Source organism: Esox lucius, chromosome 5 (genome assembly GCF_011004845.1).
Source record: "Esox lucius isolate fEsoLuc1 chromosome 5, fEsoLuc1.pri, whole genome shotgun sequence".
Taxonomy (NCBI): Eukaryota; Metazoa; Chordata; class Actinopteri; order Esociformes; family Esocidae; genus Esox; species Esox lucius.
The window spans coordinates 16,447,672-16,468,305 of record NC_047573.1 but is presented as its reverse complement, the minus strand read 5'-3'; the positions used below and the strand labels follow the sequence as shown (position 1 = coordinate 16,468,305).

At 40.9% G+C, this 20,634-nt stretch overlaps 2 protein-coding genes across 4 annotated transcripts; both read left to right on the top strand.

The window, feature by feature from the left end:
- The first annotated feature begins 454 nt into the window (after nucleotides 1-454).
- dhrs7cb (dehydrogenase/reductase (SDR family) member 7Cb) lies at nucleotides 455-8,242 on the top strand. 3 transcript variants are annotated; one of them, XM_010865451.5, is made up of 7 exons: nucleotides 455-627; nucleotides 2,371-2,546; nucleotides 3,634-3,746; nucleotides 4,233-4,443; nucleotides 4,558-4,650; nucleotides 4,825-4,980; nucleotides 6,872-8,242. In XM_010865451.5, the coding sequence occupies exons 2-7, from the start codon at nucleotides 2,393-2,395 to the stop codon at nucleotides 7,057-7,059; spliced, it is 915 nt and encodes a 304-aa protein (XP_010863753.1). In that variant the 5' UTR covers nucleotides 455-627; nucleotides 2,371-2,392; the 3' UTR covers nucleotides 7,060-8,242. The 3 variants fall into 3 exon arrangements, with proteins under 3 accessions (XP_010863753.1, XP_010863754.1, XP_010863751.1); XM_010865452.5 differs by having other exon boundaries at nucleotides 456-627; nucleotides 2,390-2,546; XM_010865449.5 differs by having other exon boundaries at nucleotides 456-627; nucleotides 2,384-2,546.
- Nucleotides 8,243-12,279: 4,037 nt separating this feature from the next.
- On the top strand, nucleotides 12,280-16,859 carry LOC105006780 (zinc finger protein 431-like). Its single transcript, XM_010865453.5, has 3 exons — nucleotides 12,280-12,555; nucleotides 12,660-12,801; nucleotides 15,019-16,859. The coding sequence occupies exons 1-3, from the start codon at nucleotides 12,301-12,303 to the stop codon at nucleotides 16,614-16,616; spliced, it is 1,995 nt and encodes a 664-aa protein (XP_010863755.3). The 5' UTR covers nucleotides 12,280-12,300; the 3' UTR covers nucleotides 16,617-16,859.
- Nucleotides 16,860-20,634: the final 3,775 nt, after the last annotated feature.

Below are 20,634 nucleotides of genomic sequence, written 5' to 3'. Positions count from 1 at the left end.
AGACACAAGTGGTGTGTCATAAAAATAATCTCTTTAATGTTTTAAAAATGAATAAGGTAAAATATTTAGAATGGGTTGTGTAGATTTGTAGTATATTTTTGAATGTATTCCCTTTTGAGATTGAATTTCAAGGAAAGAAAAGGCAGAAAAAATATGAAGACTAAGCAGAGGGTAGACATTCCTCACCCACTGTCGGTAACTTTATTGAATCTAATTCTAACCTAACAATGAATGACAACACAGTGATAATGGTTGACATTTGCTCCGTTTTTTGTCTTTGCTAATGTTATGTTAATCCGAGGCTTTGCCACAGTCAGGGTCCTATTTTAAGTATATGGAAGGGGGGAACAACTACCCACACCATTTGTCCCCATCAATTTGGCAACAAGTTGGCATGCCTGAGCTACCACATAGGAGTATTAACAGTTGAGTCAGCCACATGCTATTCTAAGCACTCTGGTCCCAGACTTCAGCCGTGGGTCTCCATGACACATACAGAGGGGGAGTTGTGTGAATGGACGGAGGGATAGCAGGTTAGAGGAATAGAGAGGTGGCTAGAGAAGGGGTAAATCCCCTGTTACCTAACCAACCCGGAAAACAACAGAGGATTAACTCCTTGTGCACCTTGTAAGTGATCTTAAATTAATCCAGATTACAGGTGTGTGTGTATTTGCTGTGGCCATCTTTGTGTTAACCTGATAACCACGCAGGTCCCCAGGTCAAGTGTAAATCAGGGCTTCTGCTGTGCTTGTGGATCCTGGATAGAGCAGAAATATATATATTTTTTATGAGAATTGATGAGTTATTTTTCTTATGTATAAACAAGTAAGGTCGTACTTTGTAGGCTATATTTTCAGTAGGCTATATTTACGTCCCTATTTGTGCCCTTGGGGTATCCAGTGACTATCCTGGAGGTGATGCAGTGCAAAGCTTTGCATGGCGGCAGGCTGCTTGGTCTGGCCCAGAGTATATTTAGCAATTGTTATCAGACCCTCTGTACATGGACTGTGCGTAATGGATCTAGTTGTTGTAAAATTATTTATCAGGATTTCTGATAGGATTTCATGATTTGTCTCATCATGTTCATTATATTTCTATGCAATTAATTCAAACCAAAGGCTGAAAACTGTGCCTGGAGGCTGAAACAAACAAGGAATAGACAAGGGGTTGGTTTGGAAAAAGACTTAGCATTCCTCAGGAAGGGTTTAGAGTTATACTTATATTATATTTGCATATAAGTCATTTAGCAGACACTTATCCAGGAGGACTTAGTTGACTGTTAAGAGTCGTAGTAGTTGACTGTTTTACTGTGGTGATCTGGGAAATTACAGCATTCTAACATAACCCAAGGTTAATTTCTCATGTGTAAATAATTAATTACAGACTTTGTATTGACATTTTACAACATTATGTGAATAAAATATATGTATAAAATATGTGAACAAAATAAGAAAAACGGTTAACAATATAATAATATCCAGGACCTAATAAGAGTAAGGCCATCTTTCACCTTTAGAACAGCTCTAATTCTTCTTAGAATGCTGTCATCCTGAACTGTGTGTAGTGGGATATTGCACCATTCTTTGAGAAGGAATGCCTCCTGTTCTTTGAGAAGGAATGCCTCCAGTTCTTTGAGAAGGAATGCCTCCAGTTCTTTGAGAAGGAATGCCTCCAGTTCTTTGAGAAGGAATGCCTCCAGTTCTTTGAGAAGGAATGCCTCCAGTTCTTTGAGAAGGAATGCCTCCAGTTCTTTGAGAAGGAATGCCTCCAGTTCTTTGAGAAGGAATGCCTCCAGTTCTTTGAGAAGGAATGCCTCCAGGTCTTTGAGAAGGAATGCCTCCAGTTTTTTGAGAAGAAATGCCTCCAATTCTTTGAGAAGGAATGCCTCCAATTCTTTGAGAAGGAATTTCTCCAGTTCTTTGAGAAGGAATTTCTCCAGTTCTTTGAGGGATGAAGGATGTTAACCCATCCGATGTAGGAAATAGGGTGAAAGATGACTCATCGGCCCCTATTTGGGTCCAGGTTCTGTGCTCCTTACACCAAGTTATGCGTCTTTTTGCATTGGCAGCGAATACAAGGGGTTTTCGGATGGCAGCCCTGACATAGACGACAGCTTTGTGAAGCTCAAAACGTACAGTTTTTGTTGAGACTGGGTCAAAGTAGGGCTACTTCCAATTTCAAGGCTGTGCATTTGGGACATTGAGCAACTATCTTGTTGAGTGTAGTTTCCGTTATGTTGTCCACCCCCTGTATTCAAAAATGATTGAAACTTACAATATTGGACATGTAGGCCTGCAATACAAACCAATATAGGCCTGCATTACAAACTACATCACAGACCTAAAAACAAAGATCATATTTTACTGATAGGTCTCTCTCTTAGCTGCAGAAGATGGCGCTACCATCTGTGATGGTGCTGCCCATGCTTATTGTGGTGGCTGCTGGCATCTACTACATCTACAATGAGATCCTCCAGTACATGTCCATGTCCACAGTCAAGAACAAGGTGGTAGTCATCACTGATGCTGTTTCCGGAGTGGGAAGTGGTGAGTAAATTATTTTATCTCAGTAAAATTTTCGAATGGGAAAATTTGGTCTGCATAAATGTACTCTTTGTAATTATTTGACAAGGTGGGCATTTCTTTTGGATATGTACACAAATGTTTTAGATTTGAAATGGCTTACTAAGAGGTGAAAGTATAGATTGTCAACTTTAATCTGAGGGTATTTGTGTACATATTGTTTTCTTCATTTAAAAATGACAGCCTATATTCGTGCCCTAAATGTTTTGGGATGTTTGGATTAAAATGAAGTTCAGATTAAACACTGATGTTCTAGTATTAAGTCACATATCTTTTGCATGCAATAACTAAAGTCTGTGACTGATTAACCCCATCAGATGTGATGCTCTTTTATGTATTTTCTAGACATTTTTAACATGGCCATCCTTTTAAGTAATGTGTTGCACCTTGCATCATAGCTTCTGTAGTTATGCTGGAAAAGGTAGTGGCACATCCATGCATACCCCAATTGGAAAGTGTGCCAGCTCTTTCCGACATGATTTTAGTTTTTCAGTTTGGTAATCATTCTTTGGTACTCCCCTGCAAAAGTCTTCCTAAGGTTTAAGATATTGAAGGCTTTTTTGAGTCTTCAAACAATACGATGGAACATATTTCTAACAAATTATTTCCTGTTTCATATTTGTAATTAGGTTCAAACAATTTGCATTTTGGGCCGTTTTTGGTTGATCAATGACAAAACCTAATTGAATTCCTTTTAAATTGATATTTCATGAAAAGTCCAAGTTGGTGAATCCTTTCTCTACACTTTCTCTACAAAGTTTCTTCCACAGAAACATTTGTTTGTATAGATAACAGAATGTGTTGGCACTGTCATAATGTGATTACCTATCCATCATTCAGTAGACACTGTTATACAATGCAATTTAGAGGGGCAATTACGGCTGAGTAACTTCAAGGACAGAACAACACATTTTTTACCATGACAGCTTAGAAATTTAATCTAGCAAATATTTGGTTACTGGTCAGATGCTGTGATTCCCAAGCTATCTTCTAACTGTAAATACCCCAATTAAATAAATCCATCAGTATCCATCTACTTTTCTCTCTTTAGAGTGTGCCCGTCTCTTCCATAAGGGTGGTGCCAGGCTGATCTTGTGTGGAACCAGTTGGGACAAGATGGAATCTCTGTATGACAGCCTGACCAGCGGGTCTGACCCAACAGTGGTGGGTAACTGACAGAGGCACTCATTGGTATTCTTTAGCAATACTGAAGTTTCAGTTGAAGTGGATCATAGAGACAAAAAACTCTCTGTCATCCTTCCTTCTTCCTCTTCCAGTGACAGACAATGGCAGGACATCCTCTGTGACAGCATACTATCCTCTGGGTCTCTGTTCTGCATAGGACATGGCAGTGTTGTTCATGGAGAAAATACAGATATAATCATAATCAACACTAGAAAGAGACAATATGAGGATAAGCAAAGACATACAATATTTGGATTGTCAGGCTAAAAGAAAGCTAGTCAACGGAGGCTAATATTATGGTTAGCAGTTTAATCATCCTTTTTTTTCAAGCTCAACCAGAAACGTATTTGTCTTTGGGCCTTCACACTGATATTGTTATGGTATTTCATACTAAAGTTACTCTCCTGCCCTTCCCTCTGTCATACGCTATGTCCTTGTTTTGGCATCCCTCTTTTCTTTGCTTAGACGTTCCTTCCCAAACTGGTGCTGCTGGACTTCAGTGACATGGACAGTATGTCTGAGGTGGTGAATGAGGTTGTGGAGTGCTATGGCTGTGTGGACGTGCTAGTTTGTAACAGCAGCATGAAGCTGAAGGCCCCCGTACGCTCCATCTCACTGGAGCTGGACAGAAACATCATGGACATCAATTACTTTGGACCCAGCACCCTGGCCAAAGGTAGGACTGCTCTGAGGAGGAACATACAGTCACACACTTTTGCTTGGTGTTGTCTGTTGACATCTGTGTTGCAGGTGATTCAGATATTTATTCACTGATTTAATGTTGTTGCAGGTGTCCTTCCAGCTATGATCTCTAGGAGGTCTGGTCACATTCTATTAGTCAACAGCATCCAGGGCAGAATAGCTGTCCCCTTCAGAACCTCCTGTAAGGATTCATTACACATTCCCCTATTGCATTCAATACACTTTCTTTGTGTTAACCTGTTGCGCTTTCAAAAAGTACTACCGAATGATGATTAACCCCAGTATGTCTTCTGCCTTGTATAGAAGGAGCATTAGCATGGGTGATTGCGCTCTGATTATGTGTGCGCTTTTTTAGACTCTGCTTCAAAACATGCGGTGCAGGCGTTTTTTGACTGCCTGCGAGCGGAGGTGGACGAGTATGGGATACTAGTCAGCACTATCAGCCACACTTTCATCAATGCAGAGGCCTCCTCAACCACCCCTACTCAGCCTCAGAAGGGCTTGCGCACATGTGAGTACACACGCACACACGCAAACACGCACGCACGGCACCCACACAGCTCCCTCTGTCTAGTATCTGGCAACACATGCAAACATTTAATGGGCATGGCCGAATGAGTAGACACACAGGCATACCGGACTTCCTGGACACATTCATTGACTTGGGCCATAATTGTTTAGAGAGGCAATCATTAGACTCAATTGTTCGTTTTGAAGGTAAAATCATTAGGTTATAATGTACAGACACACACACACGTATAGTGGGGAGAACAAGTATTTGATACACTGCCGATTTTGCAGGTTTTCCTACTTACAAAGCATGTAGAGGTCTGTAATTTTTATCATATGTACACTTCAACTGTGAGAGACGGAAACAGAAAATCACATTGTATGATTTTTAAATAATTAATTAGCATTTTATTGCATGACATAAGTATTTGATCTCCTACCAACCAGTAAGAATTCCGGCTCCCACAGACCTGTTAGTTTTTCTTTAAGAAGCCCTTCTTTTCTCCACTCATTACCTGTATGAACTGCACCTGTTTGAACTCGTTACCTGTATAAAAGACACCTGTCCACACACTCAATCAAACAGACTCCAACCTCTCCACAATGGCCAAGACCAGAGAGCTACAATAAAATTGTAGACCTGCGGGAGGGATAAAATTGTAGACCTGCGGGAGGGATAAAATTGTAGACCTGCACAAGGCTGGGATGGGCTACAGGACAGGACAATAGGCAAGCAGCTTGGCACTCTTGGCGCAATTATTAGAAAATGGAAGAAGTTCAAGATGACGGTCAATCTCCCTCGGTCTGGGGCTCCATGCAAGATCTCACCTCGTGGGGCATCAATGATCATGAGGAAGGTGAGGGATCAGCCCAGAACTACATGGCAGGACCTGGTCAATGACCTGAAGAGAGCTGGGACCACAGTCTCAAAGAAAACTATTAGTAACACACTACGCCGTCATGGATTAAAATCCTGCAGTGCACGCAAGGTCCCCCTGCTCAAGCCAGCGCATGTCCAGGCCTGTCTGAAGTTTGCCAATGACCATCTGGATGATCCAGAGGAGGAATGGAAGAAGGTCATGTGGTCTGATGAGACAAAAATAGAGCTTTTTGGTCTAAACTCCACTCGCCGTGTTTGGAGGAAGAAGGATGAGTACAACCCCAAGAACACCAACAGCATGGAGGTGGAAACATCATTCTTTGGGGATGCTTTTCTGCAAAGGGGACAGGACGACTGCACCGTATTGAGGGGAGGATGGATGGGGCCATGTATCGCGAGATCTTGGCCAACAACCTCCTTCCTTCCCTCAGTAAGAGCATTGAAGATGGGTCGTGGCTGGGTCTTCCAGCATGACAACACACAGCTAGGGCAACTAGGGAGTGGCTCCGTAAGAAGCTTCTCAAGGTCCTGGAGTGGCCTAGCCAGTCTCCAGACTTGAACCCAATAGAAAAGTCTGTATTGCCCAGCGACAGCCCTGAAACCTGAAGGATCTGGAGAAGGTCTGTATGGAGGAGTGGGCCAAAATCCCTGCTGCAGTGTGTGCAAACCTGGTCAAGAACTCCAGGAAACGTATGATCTCTGTAATTGCAAACAAAGGTTTCTGTACCAAATATTAAGTTCAGCTTTTTTGATGTATCAAATACTTATGTCATGCAATAAAATGGAAATGAATTACTTAAAAATCATACAATGTGATTTTCTGGATTTTTGTTTTCGATTCCGTCACTCACAGTTAAAGAGTACCTATGATAAAAAAAATTACAAACTTCTACATGCTTTGTAAGTGGGAAAACCTGCAAAATCTGCAGGTTATCAAAGACTTGTTCTCCCCACTGTACAAAAAAACTCTTCCCTTAATTGTATGGTATGCCATTATTTTTCCTCTCCTCAGATGGTGTACACCCCGCCGATCTGGCCAATGAGATTGTGCGAACGGTTAATAGGAAGAATAAAGAGGTTCTGCTGACCGCCCCCATCCCGAGGATAGCTCTCTACGTTCGCTCATTCTTTCCCTCGTTCTTCTTTGCTGTGGTTGCTGCGGGAGTGAAGGATTCTGCTTTGGCAGAACAGATGCAGTAAAAGAAAGGAAACAGATAAGAAGAGAAGAAGAGAAAAGAGAAGATTAAAGAGACAGTATTGTAATGTATAGCACAATGAAAACTAACCCATCAGGGGTATGTATTGCAGTTTTACTTCGGTCCTGTAGATGGCAGCAGTTTACTGCAGTATTCTTAACCCCATTTAAAAAGAAAGCCAAAGTTATAGACCGCCACTGTCAAATTACTTTGCTCTCACTTGAAACATTGTTGTTTTTACTTGGTATTTTAATGTCCTGCCTTATCAAAATTCTAATATTACCTAATATGTAGATGTTGTTCAGGGGTCGATTGCTAATGTTTTCTTTTCATTTGACCTAGTTATGTATCTATTACACTTGTCCATCTGAATGACATTGTTGGGGCGTTTAATAGAGTTGCTACAGTAGATATTTCTTTGTTTTATGCTACAGTATTTGGCACCTATATCCAGCCATAAGACATATCTGGGATCGGTGATTGTGCTTGACCAGGGATGAAAAAGTTGCATGACTAATAATTTCCAGCGAATTCTCCTGGACAAGAACCTATTTTAAACTACTTTAATGCAAATGTAATTGGTGGCACCTCTTAATAGTGCAAGAAAAGGTAATTCGAACGATGCTGTTCTCTCATGCCAGAGCACTGCCATCTCTTGCTATTGTGCTCTTGATCAAGGCATGTGACCTCCACCAAATAGAACTGCAGTGTGTAGGCCAGCTGCTTGCTCTGCAGACATTTGATCCAGGCCCGAATCACATTTTTCAAGGCCTTTTCTCGCAGCCGATGTTTGGGCTACAATGTGGTTAGAGTGGGGATTGCAAAATTACAACCCAATTGTTTTTTATATTTAAAAAGAATGACAAATACACAAGGTAGGCCACTTCAAAGCAAAGACATGTTGATCTATAAACGTCAAGGGAAATGTACAGCATAGAAGTCAATATTGTGTTTTTTGTTTCCAAAGGTGGCTGAATTACTGGTGGGAAGATGGCTGAAGACAAAAATGCTTTTGCTAGTGAAATTAACTAGGAAACTAGCCTGACTTCCAGTTATTGAATAAACCAAATGCAAAGATAAGAAATGAACAGACTTTCAACATGTGTGTAGAGACAGGAACTCAACAGGCTCAGTCCTGACACAAATGACAGGTGATTGGCTGAAATAAATGGATAATATGAACATTGTGGGAACTGTCTTGTCAGTCTCCAGTGCAGCACTGAATATCATTGATCATAACCTTTTGCAGAAGAAAAGTCCAGATTGACTCTACATCCTACGCCATTTAGTAGATTAGAGAATAGAGAGTTATCCATCCAATAAAGCAGCTTTAACAGAAGTCCTGCTAATGCAAATCCCATTGACTGTGGCGTATCACAGGGCAGCCGGCTTGTCCCTGTATCATTTTCTGTTTATACCACTGACCTTCCACAAACGGTAAGTACAGCCTGGTCAGAACTGTCAAAAAAGGAATAGGAAATTACATTCGGTACAGCAGAGGGTAAAGGGAAGCATATGTAACACGTAGGGCTGGTTTCGTGGACAAAGATTCAGCCTCAATGGAAATCATCCTGCAGGTCACTCTCTCTCCAGGGATTGAACCCTTTTGTCTCCCCCAAAATGCAAACGTGACATTTTGACATGTACAAAATGTGAGGGATTTATTTGAGTGCTCAGCTGGACCTTCCAAATTGGTATTTTGATCTGAGGTATTTACATATATCATGTGTGCTGTTGGAATAATGTAGTTTTATGATATGCACTAAGTATTTTCCCCAGCCAGTTTATGAGATGGGACTATGTATTCAGAATTCATGCATATTTAGGTATTTTTGTGATATACTGAGACACTGGACAAATCACACTTACTTTCAGTAATTGATATTCCTCTCTGTTCTCTAGTACATAGATAATAATAGAGCAGAAATCATCCTAAAGCAATATGAAGAGACATGTCTTAAACATCAGCCATTGCACATAGGGCAAGAGAGACACCTTGGAGCAATAATTATCCCTCAGGAATGGTCTGTGAGAGAGCGATGTGACCACCCCTATTAATATTTACAGCAAAGATTGACACTTACCTAACTTCCAACATTATGTAGGGACACAATTATTATCCTAACCTTTATCTACACAATACCAGCAAGCCAGATAACAAGTTATTAGAAATGCATATTCATGTGTATTTAAAAGCATTTATGGCTCCAACCACTATAAAAAAATGTGCCCTTTAATCTGCAATCCCTGCTGTTAAGGGGTGGCTGAATACTTGAATTATGGGGTCATTTTCATTCATTTTTAACTTTTAAATCATAGATAAAAGAAATGCCAAAGGATAAACCATTGGATTTAATTTGATTTAGAACCAAACTGTCTAGTTAGTTAGCTAGCTATATAGGCATTCAGCTAACAGCCGCTGTAATGCTAGCTAGCTATTAAAATAACTGAAGAGACACAAACAAGTTTTTTTCCCCTTACCATCATTTTGTTATTTATCACATTCGCTGTGTTGGGTAGCTCCCAAGAAGAGTAATGGTTCATCGGGAGCTAATGGGGATTCAAATGAAAATACAATTAAATGATCAGATTGTGTCTGGAATTCTTAGGTAATTATTTCAAGTGATCAACTGGAAATCACACAAAAACAGGTTCAGAGACCTTTGAGTGGGAATACAGGTGAATTTCTCACAATGTTTTTATTCACCTTACGTTTTGTTTTTATTCACTGTGTCGGCAAAGGATGGGAGTGTCCTCAATACCGTTGGCTTATTAAAGGAGAGTGATGGTGACAATGACTCAAGGATCTCTGTATCCCAGGGAGTTTTTAGTCTTGGGCATTGCCAGTAACTAAGTCTGCCTTGGCCTGATCACATGCTTGGCTTCATCCTTCACAAGACGCAGGGAGAAACATTGTGTTCCCGATGGTGTCGCAGCCATTTCTGGCTAAACTAAACCAAAATATCAGATGTAAGGGAGAAGTAGGTACTGGTCAATGCTCCTGTCAATGTAGCTGGGCTCTTCAGGCAAATTATTGACACCATCACACACAAGTATGAGTGGCAGCAGGAGGATGCCACAGAGTTGAAGGCTGTCATTCCCTGCAGGTGCTGGACTCTGCTCCTTGACATAATCACAATCTGGCTTACGTGGAGATGGGAGGCCTGCCACCCCCGGCCGTCCACACCTGTTACTGAACTAGGACATATCACTTCCCAAAGTCACAAACCAACCAATTCATGCACCTGAAGTAATCCATCTTGGTTTGGCAGCAGGTGCGGGTAGCTGGACCAGGGGAATTCTAGTAAATGAATATAACCGGGCTATGGCCCTAGATAAAGATTCCAGCCCAGAGCCAAACATAAGCCCTGGACGGTTTCACTAGTTCACATAATTTCAGTTGCAAAGTAGGCTCAGCCAGTGGCAGAGCCAGACAGAGAAAATCACATTTATCAGCATCCTCAGCAGCCTCTGTCTGTAGCCCACTTACTAGATATGACTTCAAATCAATCTAACAGACAGAGCAGGCCTGTCCAGCAGAGTCTGTAGAAAGGTGGATGCACAGCTCCCCTTGGGAACTGAATGGGAGCTGTGACGCCCATAACGGTTTCAGCGCAAGAAGACCTTATTGTATAACAGAAAGTAATCTACCAAGAAAACTTTTCCCCCCAGCAGTATACAAAATGCCTGGGTTCCTTTAATAAGGCCTCTTACCCTAAACAGGTGGCAGGCATCTGTGTGCTGGTGTGATGTGCTTGTCAAGTCCCACTTCACTGCAGTTGTCACAGTCATACGGAACTCCCTTCAGAGTTTTTTTTAATTTTGCTCCCTTCAGAGTTTGTACCACACTGAAGGTAAAAATGACTGCTATATTGGTGTGCCATATTGCTCATTAGATGTAACTAATGATTAACTAATGTTTCTCCTTGCGTAACTAATTAGATGTAACTAATGAGCAGGGCCGGTTCATGGTATAAGCGACATAAGAAGGGCTTATGGCCCCCGACTGTTGCTGGCATCAAATTCTAAATGGGCACGTATTTTTTCAAAACGTTATATTTTTTAGTTTTAACATTTGATATGTTGTCTTTGTACTATTTTCAGTTAAATATTGGGATAAATGATTTACACATTATTGCACTGTGTGTTTTTTTCATTAACACAGCATCCCAAATTTTTTGGAGATGGGCTGGTAGATATTAAAGTTTCCTTTTAAAGCACCTATATTTAAGCAAATCAGATTTTTATTATTTAAGATTGATATACGATATATGGTTGATATGAAAGATAAGTAATGAAACAGAAATCTTTGGAAATGTTTTTATATGCGGTGGTTATGAATATATATATATTCAAAACAATGTGCCTTGACTGTAGTTCTATGGCACTTTCCAGAAATAGTGAAATTAATTCTCAAATAAAGTTAGTTTTTTTAATAAACAATAAATATGGCCACATTGTCTGTACCCCCTTTAAAGTAATTTTGAACTTCTAAATGAAATACACGGAACAAAATGATAAACGCAACACTTTTGTTTTTGCCCCCATTTACCATGAGCTGAACTCATAGATCTAAGACTTTCTCTATGCACATTTTAGAGTGGCCTTTTATTGTGGCCAGCCTAAGGCACACCTATGCAATAATCATGCTGTCTAATCAGCATCTTGATATGCCACACCTGTGAGATGGATGGATTATCTCGGCAAAGAAGTGCTCACTAACACAGATTTAGGCAGATTTGTGAAAAGTTTTTGAGAACAATAGGCCTTTTGTGTACATAGAGAAAGTCTTAGATCTTTGAGTTCAGCTCATGATAAATAAGTGTTGCGTTGCGTTTATAATTTTGTTCAGTGTATATTCAATAACATCTTCCTGTAATGTAGCAATTGTAACACATTTTTTAACACATTGCAACAATGTTACACAATGTTTAGCACAATTAAATTAACAATGTAATAAATACAAGTATTAGTTACAATGACTGGTACCTAACAACTGGTAATATATTCTTGTTGGGGCATTAAAATTGCTCTGGCTTGTTTTGGCATTAAAATAATTACTGGCTTGTAAACTATGTCGAATTAAATATCCCAATTGCTCCCAATACTGGCATACTAGCCTACGTACTACACCATTATCCGCGAATTACGTACTTATACGTTGTATGCAATTTTAGTTTTAGTCCAATTGTCTCAGTTTACACGTTATCAGACACCGGAAGCACTAAGTGACAATTTACCCAAAATGCATTGCGATTTTGATCCTCTCGAACGCGCCAAGGATTTCCCGGAAGTTATTAGTAATTCTTGCCTGCTTCAAATAAACATGTTGGACAGCGAGGTTTTTCAGACACAATTATCCATTATTATGGATACATTGGTAACATCAGCCGTTCGGGAGGTGTCGAGACTCTTAGATGAGTGCTTTGCTGTTGTTATGGGGAATGAAGAGAATCGTCTGCCAAAGAAAGAAATACAACGCATGAATAAAGCCAAAACGGTGAGGGAATTGAACACATGCAAAGGTATCGGTTTGGCTGTGACTGTTTGAATTGAATATTGAGTTAATTTAATAATGAAGTTTAATTGTTCTTAATCTTTCAGAGAAAGTTTGCATCATTCATGGAAATATTGAGTAAATCATCGGTAGAGAAAATAGCTCTGCTAACTTACGTGGTCGAATCGGAAGTGAGCGCATTGGAGACAGACACTCCGGCGGGAAGGAGGGAAGAAAATGCAAAACATGGTAACTTCTATTTCTATAGTTGTTGTTACTCTTCCCGTATCTTGTGCATCTGTATACCATTTCCTATGCCACGACCCGATGCTATAGTTGGATTTAATTGTACCAGGTTCAGTGTATACAGGACAGACTATCCACTTAATTTCTAAACGCATTTAAAGATCCTCTGTAATCACGTGATTACCCACTTTAAATTGCCACAGGCCTCCAAAAACAACTCTCATCAATTGATCTCAATTGATGAGTGTTGTGTTTCACAGGTCCAAAACTACTAAAGTTGACTGCCAACTCTCTGATCTACAAAATTACTTGCACCATAAATAATTACTCTTTTGGCTTTTGATAGGATCAGAACCACACTGCGGAGGTTCATAGCAATTTTTTTTAACCTGCTTCTACTGAATTAATACATTGATGGTAGACTGAAAGAATGTTTCAAAGTTCTTTCAGCAATGGAGGCAGAATCCTAGTTGTCACAATAGCCACTCTTGCTGCTGGTTGTTTAATCTTTAGATTGCACCTCTTAGTTAGGCATTTCTAACTGATATTTATTATTGTTCCAAATGAACTGGTATGTGTGCTTTTCAGAAGAACAGTGTTTCCCGCAGCTTGCGTTTTGGAACATTTGCATGTATTCCAGTGTGAGCATTGCTGCATTTATAACATAGTTTACTGACTGCTGAAGATGCATTTTCTTATCTGCTCCATCATTCTCTGTGTTTTGGCAGAGCTTGGTTCATAGGCTATGCTGAAGCAAATATACCTGTCACAAGAAATGGTAGAAATAATAGTTACCAGCTATTTGGATTGTACATGCATTGTTTACTGTACTCTCAATACATACTGAGAGATGCTATTTTTCCTCACATGAAAAGGGAACATTTGTCAGTTTTCACATAAAGTATCTCTTCTGTATTCTCTTCTTCCCTCTCTGCTAGGTATAATGCGTCAGTACTCTTCCCTCTCTGCTAGGTATAAAGCGTCAGTACTCTTCCCTCTCTGCTAGGTATAATGCGTCAGTACTCTTCCCTCTCTGCTAGGTATAATGCGTCAGTACTCTTCCCTCTCTGCTAGGTATAAGGCGTCAGTACTCTTCCCTCTCTGCTAGGTATAAGGCGTCAGTACTCTTCCCTCTCTGCTAGGTATAAGGCGTCAGTACTCTTCCCTCTCTGCTAGGTATAAGGCGTCAGTACTCTTCCCTCTCTGCTAGGTATAAGGCGTCAGTACTCTTCCCTCTCTGCTAGGTATAAGGCGTCAGTACTCTTCCCTCTCTGCTAGGTATAAGGCGTCAGTACTCTTCCCTCTCTGCTAGGTATAAGGCGTCAGTACTCTTCCCTCTCTGCTAGGTATAAGGCGTCAGTACTCTTCCCTCTCTGCTAGGTATAAGGCGTCAGTACTCTTCCCTCTCTGCTAGGTATAAGGCGTCAGTACTCTTCCCTCTCTGCTAGGTATAAGGCGTCAGTACTCTTCCCTCTCTGCTAGGTATAAGGCGTCAGTACTCTTCCCTCTCTGCTAGGTATAAGGCGTCAGTACTCTTCCCTCTCTGCTAGGTATAAGGCGTCAGTACTCTTCCCTCTCTGCTAGGTATAAGGCGTCAGTACTCTTCCCTCTCTGCTAGGTATAAGGCGTCAGTACTCTTCCCTCTCTGCTAGGTATAAGGCGTCAGTACTCTTCCCTCTCTGCTAGGTATAAGGCGTCAGTACTCTTCCCTCTCTGCTAGGTATAAGGCGTCAGTACTCTTCCCTCTCTGCTAGGTATAAGGCGTCAGTACTCTTCCCTCTCTGCTAGGTATAAGGCGTCAGTACTCTTCCCTCTCTGCTAGGTATAAGGCGTCAGGACTCTCTGCTAGGTATAAGGCGTCAGGACTCTTCCCTCTCTGCTAGGTATAAGGCGTCAGGACTCTTCCCTCTCTGCTAGGTATAAGGCGTCAGGACTCTTCCCTCTCTGCTAGGTATAAGGCGTCAGGACTCTTCCCTCTCTGCTAGGTATAAGGCGTCAGGACTCTTCCCTCTCTGCCTTGGAATCCAATCATTGGATGCTACCACTCCCTCCAAATAAACAGATCCCATGATGTGTTCCTTATCACTCACATGTTTCACCCATTGTATATGTTTAATTTGTCACATTTGTTTTGCCTTTAAATGTAATGTACTGGTTTATTTACCATTATGGTACAAAGCAACATTCAACATCACAACTCCTTTCATCCCTATTTTACAGATGTGGATCCTGACTCTGCCCCACTGTCCTCACCTGCTTCAGTTGAGGACTCGCTCCCTCTGGTTCATCTCCCAGAAAACGATAATCTGAACTCCTGTACCCTGCCTGCATCAGAACCAGACAAACGAGACAGGCAGCCCTTCAGCTGTTCTCATTGTGGAAAAAATTTCAAGTTGAGATGTTTACTTAATAAACACTTACGGATCCACTCAAAACCCTATAGCTGCTTGCAGTGCGGGAAGTCGTTTAGCTCAAAGAGGCGACTTGAGGAACACTCTATGACACATTCTGGAGAGAAACCCTTCAAATGTACTGAATGCGATGCTGCGTTTCGCCAGAAAACCGCCTTGCAGTCGCACGTTAGGCGACACACAACAGAGAAAACGGTTGCATGCGCAGGTTGTGAGAGAACGTTTCTAGGGGAGAAGGAGCTAGAGAGACACAAGTGTGGTAGTGATGTAGAGAAGAACTTCAGCTGCTCTGTTTGCCCAAAGACTTTTAAGTGGAAACGAAGATTGGTTGACCACGAGGCTACGCATTCAGGAGAGCGGAAGTATTGCTGTGAAACCTGTGGCAAACTTTTCTTTACCACTTCAACCTTAGCTGTCCATAAGAAGAGTCATGTACCAAAAGACAATAACTGTACTCAATGTACCGAACGTTTCAGCGACGCGGCGGCTCTCAGAAGGCATATGGGGGACAGCCATCCTGGAGAAACGAGAGGGAAATCTTTTGTCTGTGATGTGTGCGGCAAATGTTTTGGCCGAAAGTGCCATCTCAAAAGCCATATGACTCTTCATGGGGCGGAGAAACCATTTTCTTGTGACATCTGTGGCAAAAAGTTTAGTCAAAGTGCTAATTTGAGCCGACACAAAGTTACTCACACAGGGCAGAAGTTGTATTGCTGTGAAATATGTGGAAAACGTTTCACCCAGTCTGGATCTCTAAAGATTCATAAAATTCGGCACACTGGCGAAAGGCCTTACAAGTGTGATGTCTGTGAGAAAGCTTTCTTCGAACCCTCCTCCTTCCGAAATCACAAGAGACGTCATCTGCAGTCCAGTTCAAAGCCTTATGTCTGCAATCACTGCGGGAAAGACTTTGATGTGAAAATGTCTCTTGATCAGCATGTGCGAATTCACACAGGAGAGCAACCGTTCAGGTGTGACGTTTGTGGGGAAGGTTTTCGGTATCATCATGCCCTGAAGATTCACAAGGTCGCTCACACGGGAGAAAAACAATTTAAGTGCGACATTTGTGGGGAAGGTTTTCGGTATCATCATGCCTTGAAAATTCACAAGGTCACTCACACGGGATTGAAGCCATATTACTGTAACGTTTGCGGTAAAGGCTTTATGTACAACTTCCTCAAGATTCACATGCGCACCCACACAGGGGAGAAACCCTATGAATGTCGTCAGTGTGGTAAGAAGTTCAGACAAAAAAGTCACCTAAAATACCATGAGCGTGTGCACACTGGTGTCAAAGCATTTGTGTGCAGGGACTGTGGGAATGCTTATGCTTGTAGACATAACCTGAAAGTCCACAAGTGCAAGTTCACTTCAAAACCAGCTCCTGGAGAAGGAGAGGTTTGCTGAAGACATCTGGGTTAAGGGAAATGGCAGAGGTCTTGTGAAGGTTAAAAATGTAACAATGTTTGCACTAAAGAACTAAAAGCTATGGATTGAACTTCAGTTTATGTTGACCTGTGTGACTGTTGGTTAATGGCCTAATGTTTTTTAGGAAATGTCGAGTGGAAATCCAAGAAGTGGAAATATATTTTACAGTTAACCTGTTTTGGCCTGCTCAACTACATTAAATAAAGGTCTAACTAAACATCAGTCTTCACGAATGTTAACTTTTTCATTGTATGTCTTACTGTTACACATTAACTCTAGTCTACACAGATGTTTGTTTTTCCTAGATGAAGAAACAAAGGAACATCTACCCCTCCAAATACTTCATTTTGGTGAGGGTCCCAAAGCTGAGGAGGTGAATATTATTTGAGGGTGCTGGGCCACATTAGACTAGGGGTTCTCAACTCTGAGCCTGGGAACCCAGGCTACTGCTTGTTTTCCATTCTTCCTGATAGTTAATTGCGTTCACCCGTTTTCCCAGGTCAAATGTCACTTTTTAGAGGTATTAAAAACCAACAATACTTTGGACCCTGAGGCCTGGAGAACCACTGCTTTAGACTGTTCCATAAGGCACTGTGTTAATTTTGAGCTTGTGTAAATGTCATTTGTTTATGTCATATTTCAAGACTTGAAATTTGTTGTGACAGTAGCTTCCATATACTGTACCTCCTATGTTAAATGTTTAGCTATTGTTCTTAAACAACAGGAGGGACATTTCATGCTAGTTTTACTGTTTTTAAGTGGAACATGAATTGCATTATTCAAATCAGAAGTGCTGAATTTTGTTTGTTTAGACCTTTGCGACCTTTAGGTTTTGTCGGTAACAACTTGCATGGCTCTCCGAGCTAGTTGGGATTGGCGAAAGGCTGGATTGGGGTTTACAGGGTGGGAGTTAGGAGAATTAGCCATAGCCAGATGGATGATTGAGCTAGCATATTGGTAAGCAATCAAAGAGGATTTTTAATATCATTTTGATAAGAAATATTCATTTAATATTCACTATCGACAGAGTGGAAAATAGATGAGATGAGTAGACCAACATAAAAGATAGCAAAATAGATTGATTTGTTTAACTTTGCATCATTGTTTTTCTATGAAATATCACTTTTCATTAGTGATTTTAAGAATAAGAATTCAATGACAAGATACCTATCATATCTGAACTATATTGAATTATTGATGTTGGTGCCCACCACTACAAAAAATTTGAAATGTGTACTTACAGTGGGGAGAACAAGTATTTGATACACTGCCGATTTTGCAGGTTTTCCTACTTGGTCTGTCATTTTTATCATATGTACACTTCAACTGTGAGAGACGGAATCTAAAACTAAAATCCAGAAAATCACATTGTATGATTTTTAAATACTTATTTTGCATTTTATTGCATGAAATAAGTATTTGATCACCTACCAACCACAGACCTGTTAGTTTTTCTTTAAGAAGCCCTCCTGTTCTCCACTCATTACCTGTATTAACTGCACCTGTTTGAACTTGTTACCTGTATAAAATACACCTGTCCACACACTCAATCAAACAGACTCCAACCTCTCCAAAATGGCCAAGACCAGAGAGCTGTGTAAGGACATCAGGGATAAAATTGTAGACCTGCACAAGGCTGGGATGGGCTACAGGACAATAGGCAAGCAGCTTGGTGAGAAGGCAACTACTGTTGGCGCAATTCTTAGAAGATGGAAGAGGTTCAAGATGACGGTCAATCTCCCTCGGTCTGGGGCTCCATGCAAGATCTCACCTTGTGGGGCATCAATGATCATGAGGAAGGTGAGGGATCAGCCCAGAACTAAACGTCAGGACCTGTTCAATGACTGAAGAGAGCTGGGACCACAGTCTCAAAGAAACACACTACGCCGTCATGGATTGAAGATGGGTCGTGGCTGGGTCTTCCAGCATGACTACTACCCGAAACACACAGCCAGGGCAACTAAGGAGTGGCTCAGTAAGAAGCATCTCAAGGTCCTGGAGTGGCCTAGCCAGTCTCTAGACCTGAACCCAATAGAAAATCTTTGGAGGGAGCTGATAGTCTGTATTGCCCAGCGATAACCAAAATCCCTGCTACAGTGTGTGCAAACCTGGTCAAGAATTACAGGAAATGTATGATCTCTGTAATTGCAAACAAAGGTTTCTGTACCAAATATTAAGTTCTGCTTTTCTGATGTATCAAATACTTATATCATGCAATAAAATACAAATAAATGACTTAAAAATAATACAATGTGATTTTCTGGATTTTTGTTTTAGATTCACTGTTGAAGAGTACCTATGATAAAAATTAAATAATTCTACATGCTTTGTAAGTGGGGAAACACTGCTGATTTTGCAGGTTATCAAATACTTGTTCTCCCCACTGTATATGGTTGTTGTAAAGGCCTAGATTTTCAATGAAGAACAGAAGGGATCCTCCAATTACCTATTCTATTAATAGTAACGTTTTCTATTATATTTATTGTACCTGTACTCCGTTTCTTTCTGTAAGCACCTTGTTGTGAAGGGGCTTGTTCTGACACTAATACAGTGACTCTGTATTCTTATCATGACTGATTGTATTGATCGTGCTGATTCTAATTGGAACCATAAACATTGCTGGAGTCTCCTATTATGTACACATTAATAATCAATATAACACCTGCATTACCCACCTTTTCTTTATGAATTCAAGTCCCAAGGTAGGTGTCTAAGCCGAAAGAAACTTTTATCTTTGAATAGCTGCGTTGTTTTCCTGCTTTTATGTTCATGTTGTCGACACTGGACAAATCACAGTATTAAGCTACTGTATCGCTCAGCATCTTCTCTGAGTGCATGGCATTCTGCGAGATCTTTGGCAGCGTCTTATACGAGTGCTGTGGGATTTAAAATGCAACAATATTGACGTTGTGCAATTAGAGGGCGGTCATTAGGTCTTCTGCTATTTCAAACCCGCATCTCATCTTCTCTGGAATGTACGCCCACACCTACACAACCCAGTCCACATAAAACAGGTACGGGGGTTATCGTCAAAGGGGAGGAGTGGATAATTGAACAGAAGGGGCTCTGGGCAGTCTGGGGAATAGAAAGCCTGGCACTGCTGATCCTGCCAAGCTGCTACGGAACAACTGTCTGTCCAAGTTACTCCCCATCCAGCATGGGTCATCCCAACGCAGACTCCAGGCCTCCTTGTTTTGTTCGAATGATGGGGCCTGGGGAGTGAATGGTCCAGATGAAGTTGGTTGTTTTCAGTCATCTAAAAGGAAAATCATTTTGTAACGTTCCTTGAGCATGTTGCCGAAAGGAAGTAAGGGAAAGGAAAGGTTTTGTGTGAAAAAGAGCTATTGATCTGAGAAGCCGTAATTCTTATGGTAACCTTGATGATCCTGTCTTTTAATTATCCTTCATTGACTCTGCATTATATGTGTAATATGTGTAAGTTCATGTCTTTGTATCCCTGCTACTGTCAAAATCTCTCGGCCAGCAGTTTATTCCAAAATTAGTTTGTAGTTCGCAACTAAGAACAACCACAAGAATGGACTACATGCAGGTATGCAAGCTATCTAGTTACCAGATAGCTGACTTTAGTGCTTAACTGAATCAGACCTCTCTTTTGGAATGTGTTAATGAGCAGCTGGAAATGTTCCAACCTCCGAGTGGGAGAGTACCCCTGAATGTTTTTTGAGAGCTCAGAGAAGTAAGGTTAGGTTTGACATCACTCAACATAGCCTTGTGTGTGGTGAAAGATTAAAACCAAAGTGACTTTCTCTGCGCACAAATAAGTCACTATATTTGTTTGTTTAGGTTGTACCCATTAGCGCAGGTGATTGTGATGTTAAAATATACCTTGCGGTTTACTTTTGGGTAACTCAGGTAATGTAAGCCATCTAACTAGCTAGCCTTAATGTAACTTAACTGTCAACAGATGTAATTTCAAGGATTAAAACATGATCATTTAACTTTGTATGTGGAAAACTATATCAGTTATAATAATTTA